General features: G+C 40.5%; 1 protein-coding gene across 2 annotated transcripts; it reads right to left on the bottom strand.

Annotated features, from left to right (window-relative positions):
* GRSF1 (G-rich RNA sequence binding factor 1) lies at window positions 1-17,495 on the bottom strand. 2 transcript variants are annotated; one of them, XM_061145820.1, is made up of 10 exons: window positions 17,136-17,495; window positions 14,510-14,666; window positions 13,363-13,518; window positions 12,835-12,978; window positions 10,305-10,440; window positions 8,538-8,722; window positions 7,494-7,615; window positions 6,380-6,515; window positions 5,958-6,035; window positions 1-1,391 (listed from the first exon to the last, which is right to left on the bottom strand). In XM_061145820.1, the coding sequence occupies exons 1-9, from the start codon at window positions 17,478-17,480 to the stop codon at window positions 5,986-5,988; spliced, it is 1,431 nt and encodes a 476-aa protein (XP_061001803.1). In that variant the 5' UTR covers window positions 17,481-17,495; the 3' UTR covers window positions 1-1,391; window positions 5,958-5,985. The 2 variants fall into 2 exon arrangements, with proteins under 2 accessions (XP_061001803.1, XP_061001804.1); XM_061145821.1 differs by lacking the exon at window positions 17,136-17,495 and adding an exon at window positions 16,847-16,966.
* Window positions 17,496-22,390: the final 4,895 nt, after the last annotated feature.

The raw sequence follows: 22,390 nt of genomic DNA, 5'->3' as shown, positions 1-22,390 counted from the left end.
TTCAGCCTGAAACAAGTCTTCATTTATTGACTACTTACAGTACAGTGATTTCATCTTAGCTGGTATTCAAAGATGGTTATGATTTAAGTGAGAGAAGGCATAATCTCTCTTTCAGATAACACCTCTCAGAAATCTGGGCTAATTCAACTTTAAGAACTAGAATTGCATCTCCTGGTAACCACGTGACAGCTGTCACCCTGAGAACAGGAACAAGGCAAAGAAACTATACAGAACTTTGATTCTCCTACACAGGTACACATAAAGTTAGTTTATTAATGACTACAGTTTGAAGCCAGCCATTTTGATCCAGTATTTAAATAACAAGCTGTTTAATATTAAAGCAGAAGGTACTGCCACAATGTGACAGAAATACAGCTTCACCCATAACCCTTTCACACAATTATACATTAAATACTATTTTTATTTAAGCAAGGCACCCCTACTTGTTCTAAAATATGGGATGTGCTACCCCACTGAAAAAGCAAATGAGGAGACACGATTTTTTTCCTACCTAGAGCTGGTTTAAATTCAAGTGAAGCCATTAATGTCCCTACAAGTCAGGACTGTTATGACATGTCACTTCACAGTTCTTAGACTAACACACACCTTAAGGTTTACCCAAAAATCAAAACAAGGTGATGGGGGGGTGGGGCGCGGGGATGAGGAGGGGGTGGGTCAGACAACTTTTAAGTTGAGACTATAATTCCCTCCTTAATTATACAGGCACCAATATTAAATGCCTTTAGCACAAGGCTGAAAAAGGCAAAACATTTCTAAAGACATAAAACTGCCAAATTATTGTCATTTACACTCACTAACATGTGGTATTTATTTTCTGTTTTGATTTTTTTTTTTAAATCCCTACCCCTGTCTAAGTAATCAAATACATCTAAAATTAAAATAACTCTGCGGAACTATAATGGTTCAAGGGCCTGAAAACTTTCCTTGCTTTGGTGAGTATTTGGCTAAAATAAATCAGTATTTTATTCCATGAAAAGTTTTACATTGTATTTCTTAATTCATTGGCAAAACCCAAAACCTCAAATGGATAATTTTTAAAATGGGATAAAGATTTTAAAGGACAGTGCTGAATAAAAATATGTAGCCTTCTGGGTCATAAATCATCTATGAAAACAAACTGTTTAATTATATAAAAAAGAGCAGATTTTTAAACCAGATCCTGGACAATTTAAACAAAAAAACTAAATTTGAGGTTTGTATCATAATCCTAAACTGAATCTTTTTCTCTGAACAGTCCACTATGGAATTTTCCTTATAAGCAATTAACCCAAAATCTTGAAATCACTTCTCTAGCAGTTGCTGCTAAAAAACTGGAACTTTAGATCCCAAGTCCAAGAAAGACGTGCAAATGAAATGCTTCTTGCTTCATCCTAAAAATAAAACAAAAAAGTTGCACATTTTTACTCAAACTAAAAAAGTGCTGCACATATTTCCATATCATTTAAAACTACAAATTCAATACTTTGTTTTTTTCTGATTTACTGCAAGTTATCTAACAAACAATTAAGGTAAAGAAAATTAGTTAGGCATGAGTGTTTGCAGCCTGGTAGAAAGACAGCAGATTTTCAAGGTTGAACACAAAATATACTTTACACAGATTTTATCTAATGTAAATAAATAAGGCCCACAACTGTGGGATTTTATATCCAAAAATGGCCTATGACTACAGTAAAGAAATGCCCCATGTGTTTTCAAGAACTCATTACAGTTAAATGTTTTAAAGGAATGCATCACTACTGATAGAAAAATGATCACAATACATTAATTATGGGGAAAAAGATACCACACTGCACTGAGTCAGGGAAGCAACATCAAAACATATTTACTTGATTTGTCACAGATAAAACTCTATGAAATCTATGTACTTCCTAGGACAATTTTCATGACACCATTTTAGGAAAATAAACAGTAGTACATTAAACATATATAAATCCATGATACACCCTGGTTTCAAATGTATTGTTTCAAACATCTTAAAAATACCTTCAGTTCAGTTCAGCTGCTTAGTCATGTCTAACTCTTTGTGATCCCATGGACTGCAGCACACCAGGCTTCCCTGTCCTTCAACAACTCCCAAAGCTTGCTCAAACACATTCCCATAGACTCGCTAACACCATCCAACCGTCTCATCCGCTGTTGTTCCTTTCTCCTCCTGCCTTCAATCTTTCCCAGCATCAGGGTCTATTCCAATGAGTCAGTTCTTCACATCAGGTGGCCCAAATATTGGAGTTTCAGCTTTAGCATCAGTCCTTCCAATGAATATTCAGGACTGATTTCCTTTAGGATAGACTGGTTTGATCTCCTTGCTGTCCAAGGACTCTCAAGTCTTCTCCAACACCATAGCTCAAAAGCATAATTCTTCAGTGCTCAGCTTTATGGTCCAACTCTCACATCCATACATGACTACTGGAAAAACCACAGCTTTGACTGTATGGACCTTTGTTGGCAAAGTAATGTCTCTGTTTTTCAATGTGCTGTCTAGGTTGGTCATAGATTTTCTTCCAAGGAGCAAGTGTCTTGTAATTTCATGGCTGAAGTCACCATCTGCAGTGATTTTGGAGCCCAAGAAAATACAGTCTCTCACTGTCTCCATTGTTTACCCATGTATTTGCCATGAAGTGATGGGACCAGATGCCATGATCTCAGTTTTCTGAATGTTGAGTTTTAAGCCAGCTTTTTTCACTCTCCTCTTTCACTTTCGTCAAAAGGCTCTTTAGTTCTTCACTTTCTGCCATAAGGGTGGTGTCATCTCCATATCTGAGGTTACTGATATTTCTCCCAGCAATCTTGATTCCAGCTTGTGCTTCATCCAGTCCGGCATTCCGCATGATGTACTCTGTATATAAGTTAAGTAAGCCGGCTGACAATATACAGCCTTGACGTACTGCTTTCTCAATTTTGAACCAGTCTGTCGTTCCATGTCCAGTTCTAACTGTTGCTTCCTGACCTGCATACTGATTTCTTAAGAGGCAGGTCAGGTGGTCTGGTATTCCCATCTCTAATAATCTTCCACAATTTGTTGTGATCCACACAGTCAAAGGCTTTGGGGTAGTCAATAAAGCGGAAGTAGATGTTTTTCTGGAACTCTCTTCCTTTCTTGATGACCCAACGTATGTTGGCAATTTGATCTTTGGTTCCTCTGCCTTTTCTAAATCCAGCTTGGACATCTGGAAGTTCATGGTTCACATACTGTTAAAGCCTTGCTTGGAGAACTTTGAACATTACTTTACTAGCATGTGAGATGAGTGCAATTGTGAGGTAATGAGAACATTCTTTGGCATTGCCTTTCTTAGGGACTGGAATGAAAACTGACCTTTTCCAGTCCTGTGGCCACTGCTGAGTTTTCCACATTTGCTTCCATATTTGACATGGATATGCTGACATATCCCTTGGGTGCAGCACTTTAACACTATTATCTTTTAGGATTTGAAATAGCTCAACTGGAATTCCATCACCTCCACTAGCTTTGTTTGTAGTGACACTTTTTAAGGCCCACCTGACTTTGCATTGCAGGATGTCTGACTCTAGGTGGATAATCACACCATCGTGGTTATCTGGATCATGAAGATATTTTTTGTATAGTTCTTTCATGTATTCTTGCCACCTCTTCCTAATATCTTCTGCTTCTGTTAGGTCCAGATCGTTTGTCCTTTATCATTCCCATCTTTGCATGAAATGTTCCCTTGGTATCTCTAATTTTCTTGAAGAGACCTCTCGTCTTTCCCATTCTGTCGTCTTCCTCTGTTTCTTTGCACTGATCACTGAGTAAGGCTTTCTTACCTCTCCTTGCTATTCTGCGGAACTCTGCATTCAAATGTGTATATCTTTCCTTTTCTCCTTTGCCTTTCGCGTCTCTTCTTAGCTATTTATAAGACCTCCTCAGACAACCATTTTGCCTTTAGGAATTTTTCTTGCGGATGGTCTTGATCATTGCCTCCTGTACAATGTCATGAACCTCTGTCCATAGTTCTTCAGGTACTCTGTCTTATCAGATCTAAACCCTTGAATCTATTTGTCCCTTCCCCTGTATAACCATAAAGATTTAAGTCATACCTGAATGGTCTAGTAGTTTTTCCTACTTTCTTCAATTTAAGTCTGAATTTGGCAATAAGGAGTTCATGATCTGAACCACAGTCAACTCCTGATCTTATTTTCACTGACTATATAGAGCTTCTCCATCTTTGGCTGCAAACAATCAATCTGATTTTGGTATTGACCATCTGGTGATGTCCATGTGTAGAGTTTTCTCGTGTGTTGTTGAAGAGGGTGTTTGCTATGACCAGTGCGTCTCTTGGCAAAACTCTGTTAGCCTTTGTCCTGCTTCATTTTGTACTCCAAGGCCAAATTTGCCTGTTACTCCAGGTATCTCCTGACTTCCTACTTTTGCATTCCATTTGCCTATGATGAAAAGAACATCTTTTTTGGGTGTTAGTTCTAGAAGGTCTTGTAGGTCTTCATAGAACCATTCAACTTCAGCTTCTTCAGTATTACTGGTTGGGGCACAAACTTGGATTACTGTGATATTGAATGGTTTGCCTTGGAAACAAACAAGAGATCATTCTGTCATTTTTGAGATTGCACCCCAGAACTGCATTTCAGACTCTTGTTGACTATGACGGCTATTCCATTTCTTCTAAGGGATTCTTGCCCACAGTAGTATATATAATGGTTCAGTTCAGTTCAGTTGCTCAGTCGTGTCCGACTCTTTATGACCCCATGGACCGCAGCACGCCAGGCCTCCCTGTCCATCACCAACTCGTGGAGTTTACCCAAACTCACATCCAATGAGTCAGCGATGCCATCCAACCATCTCATCCTCTGTCGTCCCCTTTTCCTCCTGCCCTCAATCTTTCCCAGCATCAGGGTCTTTTCAAATGAGTCAGCTCTTTGCACCAAGTGGCCAAAGAATTGGAGCTTCAGCTTCAACATCAGTCCTTCCAATGAACACTCAGGACTGATCTCCTTTAGGATGGACTGGTTGGCTCTCCTTGCAGTCCAAGGGACCCTCAAGAGTATTCTCCAACACCACAGTTCAAAAGCATCAATTCTCTGGTGCTCAACTTTCTTTACAGTTCAACTCTCACATCCATACATGACTACTGGAGTTAAATTCGCCCATCCCAGTCCATTTTAGCTCACTGATTCCAAAAATGTCAATGTTCACTCTTGCCATCTCCTGTCCGATCACTTCCAATTTACCTCGATTCATGGACCTAACATTTCAGGTTCCTATGCTATATAGTTCTTTACAGCATCAGACTTTACTTCCACCACCAGTCACATCAACCACTGGGTACTGTTTTTGCTTTGGGTCTGGTCTCTTCATCCTTTCTCAAGTTACTTCTTCACTCTTCTCCAGCAGCATACCAGGCACCTACCAACCTGGGGAATTAATCTTTCAGTGTTATATCTTTTTGCCTTTTCATACTGTTCATAAGGTTCTCAAGGCAATACTGAAGTGGTTTGCCATTTACTTCTCTAGTAGACCACATTTTGTCAGAAAACTCTCCACCATGACCTGTCCATCTTGCATGGCCCTACAAGGCACGGCTCATAGTTTCACTGAGTTAGACAAGGCTGTACCTTAGAACTAAGAAATGTCAGTCAATTTTTTAGGAAGACAAGCTAATATGAGGCACATTTTCAGTGTATTATAATATAATATGCAGCTACTAAAGGTGAGGAGTTCTTTTTAGACACATAGCAAGATGAATGCTGGGAATGATGCAAAGAGATTCTAATGGGAAAATAAAGCCACTATAGGATCATAATGAATTCTATTTCCCAGAAGAATTTCATTTCTTATAGTGAGGCTTCAATCATGATTAGTTTGATCTTTATTAAAATGAAAATGGTTTTACATATTACAAATTAGTGAGTTAATGATTAATTTATCAACTGAAAATAATTTCCACAAGTCTACCTCTTAAATTTACCTTATTATAACTGGAATCCTTTGAAGTCTTATTTTCCTTTCGGACATGAATTCAGGAACAATTCAATATACCTATGGTCTGAGAATAACATAAAAGAGTCCATTTTTAAGAAATTACAAAGGCAGAAGTAATATTGTAGCCATTTTTTTGAGTTTAGCCAGCAACTCAAACTCTCTGTCCCATCCTTTCCTCAGGTAAAAACTAAAACAAAACCAAAAAAACCTCCTAACTCTGGATAGAAATATACAGAATAGTAAATAGACAAATGCTTCCCATTATAATGTAGAATTTTGTCCTCTTTACATTTACTTAATAGTAATAGCAGAGTACAGTTCCCCAATGAAAGACTTCTGGGTAAACTCTACAACAGAAAAAGGGATTTGTTGTCAAAATTGATAACAAAAATCATGGGCAGCACTTACGAACATGGGACCGATCCTTGAGCATAGCTGCAACAGCATCCTCATGGGTATCGAAGTGCACATCAGCTTCTCCAGTGGCCTTCCCACTGGAACTGTATTCCATGGTGATTCTAACAGGCTTCAATGGAGCAAAAAACTAAACAAACAAAGGGAGCCAAAAGGAACATAATGTTACTAGGTCCAATTTCTAGAAGTCTGGTGGCACTGCACTTTTCTTTCAGACTCTAATTCATACATCTAATAAGTTTATTTTTAGGAAACCTCTTTAAGCAACTATGTAATTACACATCTACCACTTCTTTTGGCTCTTCTGATCTTCTTAGAACTCAAGGCTATGTTTCAAATATCTGTTCACAGAGAACTTACACTATAAACACAATAATATACAAATAGTTTTCAAACTTTCCTTTATACCAACAAGGACTACTTATATTATTCCTCCCACATACATCCTTCTGTGTTTCTAAAAAAATCACCCATCAAAAATACTTCATTTTTTAATAATCATTCATTTTTACCATGTTTTAATCAGACATGCAGCTAATAATCATTTTCTTACCATACCACCTAAACAGATCTACCACAATGAGTGGTTAATATTCCAAATCAAAGCAACAGAAAGCAACTCTTTAATGAGACTATGTAACCTTCATTTGGGTAAAGACATGATTCCTATTAGGCTTTTTGAAATAATGAAGACCATTCTGATGCCCTACTGCTAACTGAAGGCTCCGGTTTTGGATCTACCTTAAGTATACATCCTCAAGTTCAGAAAATCAGTAAGTACTTTGTTGTTTCATATCTTTTCATTTCATATAGTATCTATCGTAAAATAAAAAAATTTTTTACTTTGAATACTAAACCTATACCATATTATTCTACATCTGTAAAATCTTCTTATCCATTATATATATGACTTTAAATGTAATAAAACCCACACTTCTCAGCCAACGAAAATAAAACAAGCTTCTAGAGTCATGGAGATGCCATCTTGCTGTTCAAAGATACTACAGAATCACTGTTACTTTTCTTCTCTACCTTCCCCAAATAGAAGTTCAAAACTTCAGAACTGTTGTTCAAAGCTATTGAGATTGGATATCTTACTGCCACACACATTTATAATGTCTTGGGCATTGGCTTGGAAAGGCAATCCTCTCATGTGGACAAAATGTAGTGAAGACGTAGTTCCAAAATCAACAGCCTCTGGAAGCTTTTCTGACATCTCCTTAGGCAACTCTGACAAGTAGAACAAAAAGCACTGTCAGGAACATCAAAGCTTCAGGAATTATTAGCAGACTGCAATCAGAAATGACTTTAATGTCAAAATCCTCAATTCCTCTTCAAATCGTAAGGAAGAGGGCTTCCATTTTAAAAGCCAGTCATCTGAAATTTCCCCCACTAACAGATATCACCTGAACACTTATAAGGATTTAGTGTCTCAAACCATTACCAGATTATAAAGAATGTATCTTTCTCTAACAACAAAGAGAAGGAAAAACGATTATGAATGAAAAAATAAAGGCAAGAAAAATTTCCTGGGTTATAATCACTTAAAAAAAATTAATATGGTAACGGGATATTTCTAGGGCACAAACTTACAATGTATTTATCAAACTTTCAAGATTCTAAACACTGTTTTAGGATTAAGAATCAAAGGAATAATTAAATACAGAGGTAGACAACATTCCTTCCTTTGTCAACAATCCTGCTTTCTTACACACATCTTTTCCCAACTTAAGTTTAAAATGTTGACAAACTTAATTCTTTTTGTTATATATGTGAAACCTAGCTTTTGACACAGAATCTACAAAACAATAAGTAAAGTTTTTAAAAACTTGTATCTTCGGCCTTGTATCTTCATACCCTGTATGTGGAGCCTCTGGATACAGAGGGCTGACTATCAGACTTGAGAATTCATGGGTTCTGGTATCCATGACGAGTACTGGACCCAACCCCCTGTGAATACTGAGGGAAGACTCTGTGTTCACAGTACACACTACACTCAAAGATATATTAAATATTTAACTCAATACCCTTTATCCTATACTTTTACAATAGCATACAACATGGTCATAAAACAGGTTTTTGTTTTTTTTTTAACAAATATCAAAACATACAAGGCAGACCCAATGAGTTTTAATAAGAGGCAAGTCCTTACCTATTTCCTTCTCACTTTCAAAAGCTGTCATGGGTCGGACATCCTCATTTACTTCATGCTCTTCAAAGACCATTTCTGGCTCAGTTATATATTTAGCAGTGGGAGAAGATGCTATTTTCTTTCCCTTATGAGAACCAACGTGTGTTCGAACTTCATTCCTTCTGCTTGGAAATATCTCTATATATCTATGTCAAAACAAAAGTAAATATGTACACATTAACTTCATAGTGAACTCTTTTAAAATAAAATATGCATATATATTTTCAAAGGTTAACAAACATGGGTGTCCAAAGATAACAGGTGGGGAAAAAAGTAAGAATGGACATAGACATTAGCCCATGAAAAAGTACTCTCAACAGACCAAGTCAATGATTTAATCCTCTCCAAGAAAACAGTTTTCTTTTACCAATGTTTTCTACCCCATTTCATTTCACAACGACAATATGCAAAGGTCAACTGTATATATAAAAAGAATCTGTTAAGAAAGATTTTGTTTTTTTTTAATACAGTTGATTAATAATCTCTTGAGGTCTTACAAATCACTTCTGTGAAAATTCATCATATCTGCCAAGACATTAAAAGTCACTGTATATGACGAGCTAACTTGCCTCAGGACTTAACTAGAGGATAAAGAGAATTCATGAACTAAATGTCAGTTCTAACTTCCTTTCTGTATGGCTGTGGAACTATTAAATTCAAGCTTCTGAAACCAGTTTCCTTTTTCTGAACAATGCTTTTTCAAATTAGGTTATCAAGCTCAAATTATAGGAGTCATTTGCATTTACAGACCTAGACGGGCAACTTTTCTTAAATTTACTAAAGAGATTTATTGTGCTCATGCTTAACTGTGTCCAACTCTTCGTGACCACATGGACTCTAGCCTACCAGGCTCCTGTCCATGGAATTTTCCAGGCAAGAATACTGGAGTGGGTTGCCATTTTCTTGTCCAGCATGGATCTTCCCAACCCAGGGATCCAACCCACATCTCTTGCATTAATAGGCAGATTCTTTACCGCTGAGCAACTGGTAAACCTCTATCGAGTATCCATATTAAAATGTTAACCCGAATATATCTGAGATTTTAACATCTGGTTATCAGGATTTAACACAGGATACAAAGAGGTAAGATAAAGGACACCATGAGGAAGCAAAAATATAAATACAGAATGTGAGACACTATACAGGACCTCTGACTCAATTTCTTCAAAAGCCAACTGGATTTTAAAAAAGGTTGGGGGGTAGGGGGTGGTGAATTCTCTGGTGGTCAAGTGGCTAGGACTCAGTGCTTTTATTGCTGTGGGTGTGGGTTCAATCCCCATTCGGGGAACATAGATCCCACAAGCTACGTGGCATGGCCTAATGGGAAAAAAAAATAATAAAAAGGAGAAGGGAATAAACAGGGAAAGGGGATTTGCTCAAACTTAACAGAATTGGAAGCATACAATCAAATGCAACGTGTGGACCATGTCTAGATTTTGGTGGGGGAAAAGAAGGCAACTAGAAAAGGACACTCTGGGTATAAACAGGAAAAAGTGATTATGGACTGGCATTAGATAATAAGTATTGAGATCATGTTAAAAAAAGAAAAGACAAACTGAAAAAACAGATGCAGCAAATACAACAAATGTTAACAATTTATTCATCTAAGTGATGGACATGTGACAGCTCATGTCTGTATTGAAATAATTTTACAGTCATGTTACACTGTGTTCATCAGAATGACCCAATGTTTGATCTTTCTACATCTTTACTATCTGCTTCACTCACCGGTTGCCAATTTCTTCCCTGTGTTTCAAAAGGGCTTGGCTGGCCATTTCTGGTTCTTCAAACTGCACATAGGCTTCTCCTGTTTTTCTTCTCCCTCTATAATCCATGACAAAAGTAATGTCTACTATATTCAGTCCTAGGTGTCCAAAAATTATTACAAATTAGTGCTGCTTAACAGGAGCTTTTTTAGTCTTACGACTTAATACATTCAATCACATACTAAGAATTTCTTTTTTAATTTTATTAGTAAAATTGTGTGGCTAGTTTGCCAGTCTCAAAGCCTATACCTGCCTAATGGGAAGAAAATTATTATGCAGTCAAAAGCCAGTAACACCCACCTATTCCCAGAATGTTTAGGGTCCAAGAAGTCCATCTAAAAAACAACTCTCTCTCTTTTTTTGCCATTAATTACAGATTAGGGGAAATAGAAATTTAGAGTAACATCACTACTGATGCATATCTTACTGCTAAGAATTAAATATTAATGCTTTTAAGTCATATAAATTGCTGTCTTAGACAAATACAGCCACTTTTATGAAAGAATGTTTTCCTCATAGAAAAAAAATAAAAACTTCACGTGAAATCACTTTTAAATATGACACCCTCAAAGATCAGCATGATAGGTCAAAATACTTATATAATCTATAAATATTGCAACTCCAAATGAAGACTTCTCCCCTAAACAAGTGGGCCGTAGAAGCGTCACTATGAACAAAGCTGCTGGAGGTGATGGAATTCCAGTCGAGCTACTTCAATTCCTAAAAGATGATGCTGTGAAAGTGCTGCACTTGATATGCCAGCAAATTTGGAAAACTCAGCAGTGGCCACAGGACTGGAAAAGGTCAGTTTTCATTTCAATCCCAAAGAAAGGCAATGCCAAAGAATGCTCAAACTACAGCACAATTGCACTCATCTCACACGTTAGTAAAGTGATGCTCAAAATTCTCCAAGCCAGGTTTCAACACTACATGAACTGTGAACTTCCAGATGTTCAAGCTGGTTTTAGAAAAGGCAGTGGAACCAGAGATCAAATTGCCAACATCTGCTGGATCATCAAAAAAGCAAGAGTTCCAGAAAAACATCTATTCCTACTTTACTGACTATGCCAAAGCCTTTGACTGTGTGGATCACAACAAACTGTAGAAAATTCTTAAGAGATGGGAATACCAGACCACTTGACCTACCTCTTGAGAAACCTGTACGCAGGTCAGGAAGTAACAGTTAGAACTGGAAATGAAACAACAGACTGGTTCCAAATAGGAAAAGGAATACTTCAAGGCTGTATATTGTCACCCTGCTTATTTAACTTATATGCAGAGTACATCATGAGAAATGCTGGGCTGGATGAAGCACAAGCTTCAATCAAGATTGCCGGGAAAAATAACAATAACCTCAGATATGCAGGTGACACCACCCATATGGCAGAAAGAGAAGAACTAAAGAGCCTCTTGATGAAAGTGAACGAGGAGACTGAAAAAGTTGGCTTAAAACTCAACATTCGGAGTGGGTGGGGATAGAGGCTGGGGAAAAAAAAAAAAACTCAACATTCAGAAAACTGAGATCATAGCATCTGGTCCCATCATTTCATGGCAAATAGATGGGGAAACAGTGAGAGACTTTATTTTCTTGGGCTCCAAAATCACTGCAGATTGTGACTGCAGCCATGAAATTTAAAGACGCTTACTCCTTGGAAGAAAAGCTATAACCAACCTAGACAGCATATTAAAAAGCAGAGACATTACTTTTCCAACAAAGGTCCGTCTAGTCAAAGCTATCATTTTTCCAGTAGTCATGTATGGATGTGAAAGTAGGACTATAAAGAAAGCTGAGCACCAAAGAATTGATGCTTTCGAACTCTGGTGTTGAAGACTACTGAGAGTCCCATGGACTGCAAGGAGATCCAGCCAGCCCATCCTAAAGGAAATCAACCCTGAATATTCACTGGAAGGATTAATGCTGAAGCTAAAACTCCAATACTTTGGCCACCTGATGTGAAGGACTAACTCATCTGAAAAGACTGTGATGTTGGAAAAGACTGAAAGCGGGAGGAGAAGGGGATGACAGAGGATGAGATGGTTGGATGGCAACACCAATTCAATGGTCATGATTTTGAGTAAACTCTGGGAGTTAGCGATGGTCAGAGAGGCCTGGCCTGCTGCAGTCCATGGGGTTGCAAAGAGTCAGACACAACTTAGCAACTGAACACAACTGAACTGACTGACTAGGAAAATGTTCACCTAAGATAAAAGGAAACAACGGAGGGAAAAGACTGTTGCTGTTTTTAGTCACTTAGTCATGTCTGACTCTTTTTGACTCCATGGGCTCTAGCCTGCCAGGCTCCCCTCATTATGGGATTTCCCAGGCAAGAATAGTGAAGTGGATTGTCACTTCCTTCTCCAGGGGATCTTCCTGACCCAGGGACTGAACTGAAGTCTCCTGCACTGGCAGGCGGATTCTTTACCACTAAGCCACTACGGAAACCCAGAGGAAGATGAAATGAGATCCCAAACATGATATAACTGAAAAGCACCTGCAAAGAAATCTACGATGTCTTTCTCATTGCAACTATAAGGAAGTCCTCTCAAGCGAACCACGCCATCATTTACCACAGGTGCAGACTTGACATGCAGGCTCTTCATTAAGGCATCCACATCTTCATTGTTTATCTCATAGACTAAGCAAAAGAGCACAAAAGGTATGCAAGATTTACATAACAAAGAATCCATTAAAAATAATCACATTGGGTAGGTTATATAAGACTCTAAAAACATATGTATTAATACTTCTCTGGTGAAAATAATAAATGACATTTGTCAGATGTTTACTCTGAGCCAGCAGTAACATCACAACATCAGAGGTAAACTTTGTCAACATCCTCATTTTACAGACAAGAAACAGAGATTATTTTTGGCTTCATTTTCCCACCTTGGAAAAGGGTTATTCACAGTATCTAACTACTTCACTATTCATAATATTTAACATAGGGTCAAATGAAACTGCCTTGAAAAGTACAGTCTAACGTGATGATCCCAAAAAGCGATAATATGACTTCACATACCTTCCACATACCGCTGCCCCATGTACATGCGGTGTTTTTCTAAGGCTTTTTGCACATCCTGCTCTGACTCCATTTCAATTAAGGCATCACCCCTTCGTTTCCCATCTCTATTTAAGAGGAAGTGAATTCCATTCTCACCGTTTCGAATTCTGCAGTCTGAAAGTTTGTGAGTAAAATCAATCAAAACCAGAAATCAAAGTTTTAGCTCAATCATATCAGTACAAGTCATCAGATTTGCAATCTTCCAACAACAAAATGAAGCAGTATCCAAACTGCCCGCCATTTTCCTTACACAAACCTTCAGCACCAAAGGCATCCAAATGCTAATGATGGTGGTAGTCTCTTAAATGTTCCGTGTGGAAAAGATAAGCAAACCTTATCACATAAGTTTATGACCTCATGATCAGTAAATGGCAAATCAGGTTAGGCTCAACACAAAATGTGATTAATATATCCTTCCAAATATTTCTACAACTGGTTTAACATCATTCAAAGAATTAAAATATGGTTATGTTTATGCATAAGTGTCTTCTTTGTTATGACCATATCCATAAGAACTCTAAAATATCTCCTATCAGAATAATTTTGCAACATAATTTAACTTTTCCTCTTTTTCATTACCAAAGAAAAGACATCCCCAAACTGCACACTCCTTATATTGGGAGCAAGTTGAAGATGTAAATACAGTGCACATCAAGTACTTAACATAGTATTACATGTTCATTTAACATGTAACATTTAAGTCAGCATCTTCTAGAAGCCTCTTAAGAAGCAGGAAAATTAAAATCATAGGAAGATACAAAAGATTAAGATCAACCATAAATACATAAACCTTCAAACATGTTACTAAGGGAACAATAACAACAAATATATGTGTTACACAAAGAGCTACTCAAGTATATTCTAACGTATTTCCACTAACAGGTTATGCACATATTAAAACTTCTGAGAAAACTGGTTTCATACCATACAGTTTTAACTTTAAAATTTTTGCTGTATTTAAGGTCTTTAAATCTGGTATATATGACAAATAATATATATGATGTCCCCAGAACGTGACAATTTCCATTCATCAAATAAGATGTCTACAGCATAGTCTAACTTGGATTTTATGGGACTACCTTTTACGTACATACATAAAATATACCTGAGAAAAAGCTAAGGACATCTTCTACGGTGCAGGACCATGGTAATCCTTGAGCTCGAATGAGATAAACATCATCCACTTCCTCTCCCAACTTGGACGGAGGCAATTCATACTCAGGGAGAGGTGGAAGGTCCTCCAGGTAGGTAGTTTTGGATTCCTTCCAAGAGAAATGAAGAATTGCAGAAATATTTCTTGAACACGTACTTAACAGATATTTATTTCTACAAAAACACTCTGAATGTTATTCTTTAGGGACAATTTGTTATTTCAGAGGCAAGGAAAATTCACAAATCTAACTCATCCTGTTCTGGCTTACATTGCACATCCTAAAGCAAGCAGCATACACAGCCTAATCGCTTGGCAGAACGTAAATTTTATTCCAGGCTTGTTTTTAAATTTATCAATCTCAAATTACACCTAATAGTGTTTTAGTTAAGGCGGGACAAGAGAGGTCCCTTCAACTGGACAAATATATAAACACCTCCTAACTACAGTAGGCCATAACTAGGCTTCCATCTCAAAAAGCTTAGCATGTAGCATAGGACAAGGACACAGACAAGATGTTTTAAGTGTTACAGCTACGATACAAGATATTATAGAAATTGAAAACAGAGCACAAACAAAAGAATCAAGACAAGATATGAGATGAGCACTGAAGGAAGGCTAGAATTCTGAGAGCAATATATAAAGGCCAGACATTCCAGTCTGAGAAGTAAGGGGAACAAACAGTAGGAACAGAAGCCCATTTGCAAAACAGCAATAATTGTATTTGGCTAAACTGCAGGGTGCAATTAGGAGCCAAAGAAGATGAGCTGGCAAAAGGAACTGGGTACCACACAGCAGAGAGACTGGAGTGTTAAGCTCAGTGTGTGTCCTTAAACTGGTAGGCAAAGGGGAGCTAATAAAAGACATTTAGGAGTGCATAAATCAACAAGTCAGCAGGATGCTTGGAAAGCCTAACCTGTCAACTGGCATGTCAGGTCAACTGAATAAGGAAAAGATCATTAATCGCAAAAGCAGTAGTGTGAGGCAACTGGAGCTTGAGATATATCCAAAATACTCTTATTTTACCAGACTAAACAAAAAGTGAAATATAACAAGGTTCTAACAAGCACCAGAACCATAGCCAGGGAAGACAACTCGGGTTTTAAGACTTGCACTCTACTAGGCTAAGGAAAGGGATTCCTTTGTATCATCCTACCATTTACATGAAAATTTGTCTAATTGTAAGAGGTCAATGATAAATGTAAACGTCTAGCAGAGGCCTAATACGTATTTAATAAAAATGCAACAAGCACTACGATTATCAACAAGGGAAGACAGGCTTTAAGTCAAGTGACTTGCATTCTACTCAAGAGAGATACTTCACTGTTTTTTATGTTCCCGTCATTTTCACGAAGATTTAAATAATTTTAAGGAATCAATAATGCAAGCACAGTATAATACTAGTAAAGGCTCAACACATATCATTGTACACATATCATTGTATTAGCCAAATTCACAGAAACAAATATCAGAAAAAGAGAGCAGCCAGGTCACAAAGGCATACTATTTTCTTTTAATCAAAACAACATTCCCCATTTTCCCAGAATTCCATAAACATCCCAAGCTTTTACAAAAAAGGGCAGCAAAAACTATTGGGCCCGGATTCAAATCCATTAGCTCAGCCACTGGCAGACATCAGCCATGCTGATCAGCTTCCCAGTTTCCCTAAGTTCAAGGAGAAGCACAAACTGAATTAAGATAAATATGACCCAAGGCTTCCTCAGGAACATGGTGGTCAAAAAAGTGTGCTGACATTTCCCAGACGCCACGCTAACAAGCAGAAGGAAAGCTTCCTATGAGGCACAAAATATTTGCAATCCGTACACACTCACTAAAAAAACAAGTAAATTACTGTAGACTCACTCCTGGGTCCCCAAGTCATCATCAGCCCCAGACGCCTTCTCTCCTCGGCCCCCCTCCCCCCATATCGGTCTCCAAGCTGTCCTTCCCACCGGCGGTGACCCACGGTCCTGAAGGACCTTCCGTCAGAAGAGGCGGAGGTGACCTTCAGTAACTGGGGCAACCCGCCTTTCCCCGGGGACTCCAGAGGAAGGACAGCCCCGGGGACCAGCCTGCTTCTGCCCCCCACCCCTCCACCAACCCAGCCCACGCGAGTGCGGGAAGCTTCGCAGCAGCGGACCGCGAGGTGCACCGAGGGCCGCCCAGGCCTAGAGCTCGGGCGACACAGAAAGTCCCGACCCTCTGGGGGTCCAGCCTCCCAACTTCACGACCAGGGGGGCGGGGAGCGACAGGGATGCGCGGCGGGGACGGAGACCGCCTCACAAAACCTACCATAGGCCGGCGGGAAACAAGGCCTCAACATTCACCCCCAGTCACACTTACACTGCCCAACCGACCACAGACTCGGGACGAGAACAAAAACAAGGAGAAAAGCCGAGGCCGGGGAAAGCGTCCCTTGTTCTGGGGCCCAATAGGAGGACTGGGCGGGCGGGGGTGGGAGCGGAAGGGGGGTGCGGCGCGTGCCGCGGAACCCCGCGCGCGCCGGCGAGACGCACGCCGAGGGGAGCGGGCGCGCGGCCGGGCAGGGTCCGGCGCGCAGCCCTTCGCGGCACCCACGTACCTGGCTGTAGCCCCGCGCCGGGCCCGCCGCAGCCGCCGCCAGTGACTGCGGCAGCAAAGGGGCGCGCAGGGCCGGGTACGAGGCGGCGGCGGACGCGGCCGCGGTGGGAGGGCCCGCCAGCCTCCCGGCGGTCACAGGCCCGCTCTGGAAGCCCCGCGTCTGAGAGGCGGCGGCCGCGGCGGCCCCGAGCAGCAGCAGCAGGCGGCGGCGGCCCGAGACTCCCGAGGGAAAGGAGCCGGCGGTCGAGTAAAAGGGCAGGCAGGCGGCGCCGGTGCGCCGGCAGCTGCTGCAGTTGCAGCCGCAGCCGCGGAGCAGCGCCCCGAGCACCCAGCGCGTCCCGGCCATGGACTCCGGAGGCGGCGCGGGGCCTGAAGGCGGCTGCGGCGGCAGCGCCAGCGGAGAGGAAGTGGAATCCAGGGCCGGGGAGGGGTGGCCAGGCACATGCGCCGCCGGCACCGGGGGCAGCGGCGAGTCGGGAGGAGGCGGAGGAGAGCTCGCGGCTCCGCCCGGTCTCCGCCCCCGGGGCGTGGCTGCCCGCTGGTAGGGTGGGGCCGGGGACCGGTACGACCCGCCGGCGGTTCTTTCACTTTGTGGAAACTGAGGCCTGAAGAGGACTTCCGGTTCTGAGAGGGCTGCCCCCTGGAGACGCCCGACGCCGGGCGCTTTCTCTCGCCTTGTGAGGTGAGGGGCCAAAGCGCCGCTTCTGGAGGAAATTGGTTATAATTGATGATGCCGGCGGAGATTTAATAACACCCCCCCCCGCCCCCGCCCAGCTTGGGTTATGTGTGGAAAGCCAACTTTATTAGTTATAAAATGAAATCTGTAGATAGTTATATGTTAATAAAGTATATAGATACTCTTCCGGTGTTGGAAAATTCACTCCAGACCACTTAGCTTTTATGGAAGACCCACACTATTTTTGTGAGTATAAAGCTGTGATTTTTTTTTTTTTTTTTACTTTCATGTGAAAAGATGAAAATTGAAAATAACAGCGTCTGTTTTGCAGCAGCCTTGGTAGAGGCTGAGGTGGCATCACCAAGCTTTCTCTTGCGAAACTGTACTCAGCATCTCCCTTGCCGTAGCTTTGAACTGCGTCTTTGAGCATCTGTGCTTTATCGCCTTAGCAAGATGTGTGCTGGGGTAATTGCTTGCTCCCTTTATGTCATTTTGGCTTCCAACAGGTTTCATAGGAAAGCTCTGCTTTCGAGCGAAACGTGTAGAACAGATCAGAGGGTCCCCTGAGGATTCAGTGTATTCACGAATAGACAAGAGGAGGTTTGCGAAGGACTGCTGGTGCTGTTTTCTTCCTGCGGCCAGAACCCCCCTCAGGTTTTGTGTTTTGTTTTGTTTTTAATCACAAATAATGCTTTTAATTATTTAGCCTCTTACAGTACTCACATAATAGAAACTGACAAATTCGTGATGTTTAGTTACTAAGCTCTGTCCAACTATTGACATACCATGGACTGTAGACCACCAGGCTCCTCTGTCCATGTAATTTCCCAGGCAAGCGTCTCAGGTTTTAGTAGGCCAAAAAAAAAAAAAGAAAAGAAAAATATTCAGAGGGTGAAAATTAGAAAAAGCTAAAATTTTAAAACTTTGTTGTAGAAAATCTCAAAAGTGTGATAAATTTCTAGACTTTCAGAAATTACCAACATTTTTCTTTCATCTGCCTTCACTACCACTCCCAACCATTTTTTTTCCCCTTAATTGGAATATTTTAAAGCAAACTCCAAAGATCATGTCAATCGATTATCTTTCAGTATTCATGTTAAACTGATGACTTAGGAAAAAATGACATTCAGATGAGTTGCATTAAAAAACAAAATTCAACAGAGTATAATTTAAAGATCTTCCTGGCTTTATTTAACAATTCATGAATTGGGCAGCATCCCGTCTCGCAGATAAAAAGGAGCTCCCAAGAGCTATACAAAATGAAAGACTTTTCTAGGCAGAAGAGGGCAGGACAGAGAAATTATACCAGCAAAAAGTGCATTGGTTGTGCCAAGGTCTCTTTCCTTTAGAGGGTAGTTGGGGTCTATCAGGAAGATTATATCCCTAGTGGGGACAAGGTAATTCCTGACTGACTCATTTAAGATTCTATTTCTGGGAAAGCAGAAAATGTGGGGCTTAGCATATGTGACTCCATTTTGGCCCTGTTGTTTTTAATAGTAGATGTAAAGTTTCAAGATTATTGCATTTAAAGTTTGAGTTGTTTACTCTGGCCTACTTTTAGGGGGAAGTTCAGTGTTTCCTGAGGGCTTCCATGGTGGCTCAGAGGGTAAAGTGTCTGTCTGCAACGTGGGAAACCTGGGTTCAATCCCTGGGTCGGGAAGATCCCCTGGAGAAGGAAATGGCAACCCACTCCAGTATTCTTGCCTGGAAAATCCTGTGGACGGAGGAGCCTGGTGCAGGTTACAGGCCATGGGGTTACAAAGAGTCGGACACGACTGAGCGACTTCACTTCACTTTCCGTGTTTCCTAGAAAACCCTTTCCTCAACAAAAAAAAAAGTGAACAGAAGTCTGATTGGCTTGTCTCTATGGACCTGGAGTATCAAAGAGAAGAGAACGTCTTCTACAACATTTAGGAATCCCAGAGATTGTTTTTTCTTAGATCTCCCATTCGAGAAGGAAAATGGGTTAGCCCTTCTTGACAGATTATCACATACAAATCCGAATATGTGGACAGGTTAGGGATTCTGCCCACATTTAGTCTTGCTTTCATCTTCTTTTTATTTATTTTTGGCTGTGCTGAGTCTTCATTGCTACACGGCTTTATCTCACAGCAAGCAAGGGCTACTCTCTAGTTGCAGTGTGCTGGCTTCTCATTGCCATGGTTTCTCTTGTTGCTCGGCCCGGGCTCTAGGGCACACAGGCTTCAGTAGTTGTGGCACATGGCCTCAGCAGTTGTGGCTCCCAGGCTCTAGGGCACAGGCCTGATAGTTGTGGTGCACAGGCTTAGTTACTCTGTAGCATGTGGGATCTTCCCGGTTCAGGGATCGAACCTGTGTCCCCTGCATTGGCAAGCAGATTCTTTATTGTTTAAACCACTAGGGAAGCCCAAGGCAGTAGAGGAAATACAGGTCAAAAGTGGCCTATGTTTTGCTTTGTTTGGATTACGTTGAGTGAGAGTAATGTTGAAATAATGATGGGAAAGGATTCTGGTGATAAAAATTTAGTTGTGCAACTAGAAGAAAGTAGGCATAATTGGTGTGTGGGGTCCTAGAAAAGTGAAAGAGGAGAGGCATCCAAGCTCAGATGCAGAGATTAAATAGGAGAGAGCTCCAGCACCTTGTCTATGATAATTTAATCATAAAGCATATGTTCTTCTAGCAAGGTTATTTAGCACTTGCTACAGTACTAAGTGGGCTTCCCTTGTGGCTCAGCTAGTAAAGAATCTGTCTGCAATGCGGGAGACCTGGGTTCAATCCCTGGGTTGGGAAGATCCCTTGGAGAAAGGAAAGGCTACCCACTCCAGTATTCTGGCTTGGAGAATTCCATGGACTATGTAGTCCATGGGGTTGTAAAGAGTCAGACATGACTGAGTGACTTTCACTTTCACGTTTTACTTTCACAGTACTAAATGGGCTTCCCTGGTGGCTCAGATGGTAAAGAATCTACCTGCAACGCAGGAGACCCAGGCTCGATCCCTAGGTCAGGAAGATCCCCTGGAGAAGGGAATGGCCACCCACTCCATTATTCTTGCCTGGAGAATCCCAGGGACAAAGGAGCCTTGGTTTATATTCAAAGGAGCCTGGGGTTGCAAGGAGTCGGACACAACTGAGTGACTAAGCAAGGCACAGCACAGCACTGACAGGGTGTCAGCCTGCTTCCCTGACAAGAATTTCAGAGGTAGAACTAGTCTAAGTTGGTAGAAAGACACACTCTGGATTTGGGGGAAAGTAAGGAAAAGGAATGAGAAAAACAACCGCCTCCCATCAGTAGGAAAGTCTTCAAAAGAAGCCCTCTTGGCTCTAAAGAGCACATTTTTAGGAGCTGGGAAAAGAGCTGGAAGGGGACAATTGTTCTGGTTACTAACAAATAAATGAAGGAACTCATTTTATTGTCTGTGCCCTTCAATTCCAAAAGGTGAATATACTTTTCTTCTGATATGCAATGAAGTTAAGTTAATCTCAAAGGATCCCACCCCACAGCTGCCTTTGCATTTGAAAGAAACAAAAAATCATGAACCATGGATGTCAATAAGCCTAGGGTGGCAAAAGGAAAAGGAATTGAAGTCAAGTACCATAAAGAAACAGTGCCCATTTGTGTAACCTGTGATTAAGGTGCTATTCATCATCCAAGATTAAAGGAAGTTTATTACATTGAGTAGATACAAAAGAACTTCAGGAATAGAAGCAATCTTACTTCGGAGGAAAGACAAAGGTACATTTTATCACCACCATCACTGCTTCATTCTTTTATCTGACAAGAAAAATTGATCCACTGGTTCCACAAGTTCAAAGATTTGGTTTTGATGCAATGATGTGTTTCTTAAGTTAGCTTTGTCATTTGGTTTATATTCACATTAATAAGACCATCAGTTCAGTTCGGTCTCTCAGTTGTGTCCGACTCTGTGACCCCATGGACTGCAGCATGCCAGGCTTCCCTGTCCATCACCAATAAGACCATGGTAACCGATTTTTATCTTTTCCATATATTGCATTTGGATAATCGTTCTGTGACAGAGAAAAAATAATATTTATGATTGACACATGACAGATGAATAAACCTCCAAATATTGCAGCTTCTTCACTTATTAAAATTAGCCTGTTAAAGTAAGTATCTAGGAAAGAGAATAGCGGATTCATTGTTTAAATGAAACACACAGTCAAGAAATAGTAATTTTTTTTAAAAAGGAATTATTTTATATTAGTAGTCCATTTTTTTCCCATGGCAAGTATTTTTAAATTAACAAGACTGGAAGCCAGAGTCAGGATGTAGTGAGGACCAGCGTCAGGCTCTAGAGAGGAAAAGAGTTAGGATGGAGTGCAGTAAAGAGTCAGGACATTGGTGCTCTGAGACAACTCAGAGGGATAGAGTGAGGAGGGAGGTGGGAGGGGTTTCAGGATGGGGGGACACATGCATAACTGTGGCTGATTCATGTTGATGTATAGCAAAAACCATCACAATATTATACAGTAATTATCCTCCAATTAAAATAATATTTTAAAAAGTCAGGACATACAGCACAGAAGAGTTAAAATATAATGTCTACACAGTTATCACAAAGAACTGATGTTACTCCAAGATA

Source organism: Dama dama, chromosome 6 (assembly GCF_033118175.1).
Source record: "Dama dama isolate Ldn47 chromosome 6, ASM3311817v1, whole genome shotgun sequence".
Classification (NCBI taxonomy): Eukaryota; Metazoa; Chordata; class Mammalia; order Artiodactyla; family Cervidae; genus Dama; species Dama dama.
The sequence above is the reverse complement of the archived record's forward strand: the minus strand, read 5'-3'. Positions and strand labels throughout refer to the sequence as shown.

Bases quoted from the DNA above. Each gene is read 5' to 3' on its own strand.
- GRSF1 (XM_061145820.1), bottom strand. From the start codon at position 17,480: ATGGCCGGGACGCGCTGGGTGCTCGGGGCGCTGCTCCGCGGCTGCGGC. The intron at 14,667-17,135 runs GTACGTGGGTGC...TTCTCTTGGAAG, and splicing joins CGGCGCGGGGCTACAGCCAG to GAATCCAAAACTACCTACCT. The intron at 7,616-8,537 runs GTAAGGACTTGC...TCTACTTGTCAG, and splicing joins TGAAAGTGAGAAGGAAATAG to AGTTGCCTAAGGAGATGTCA.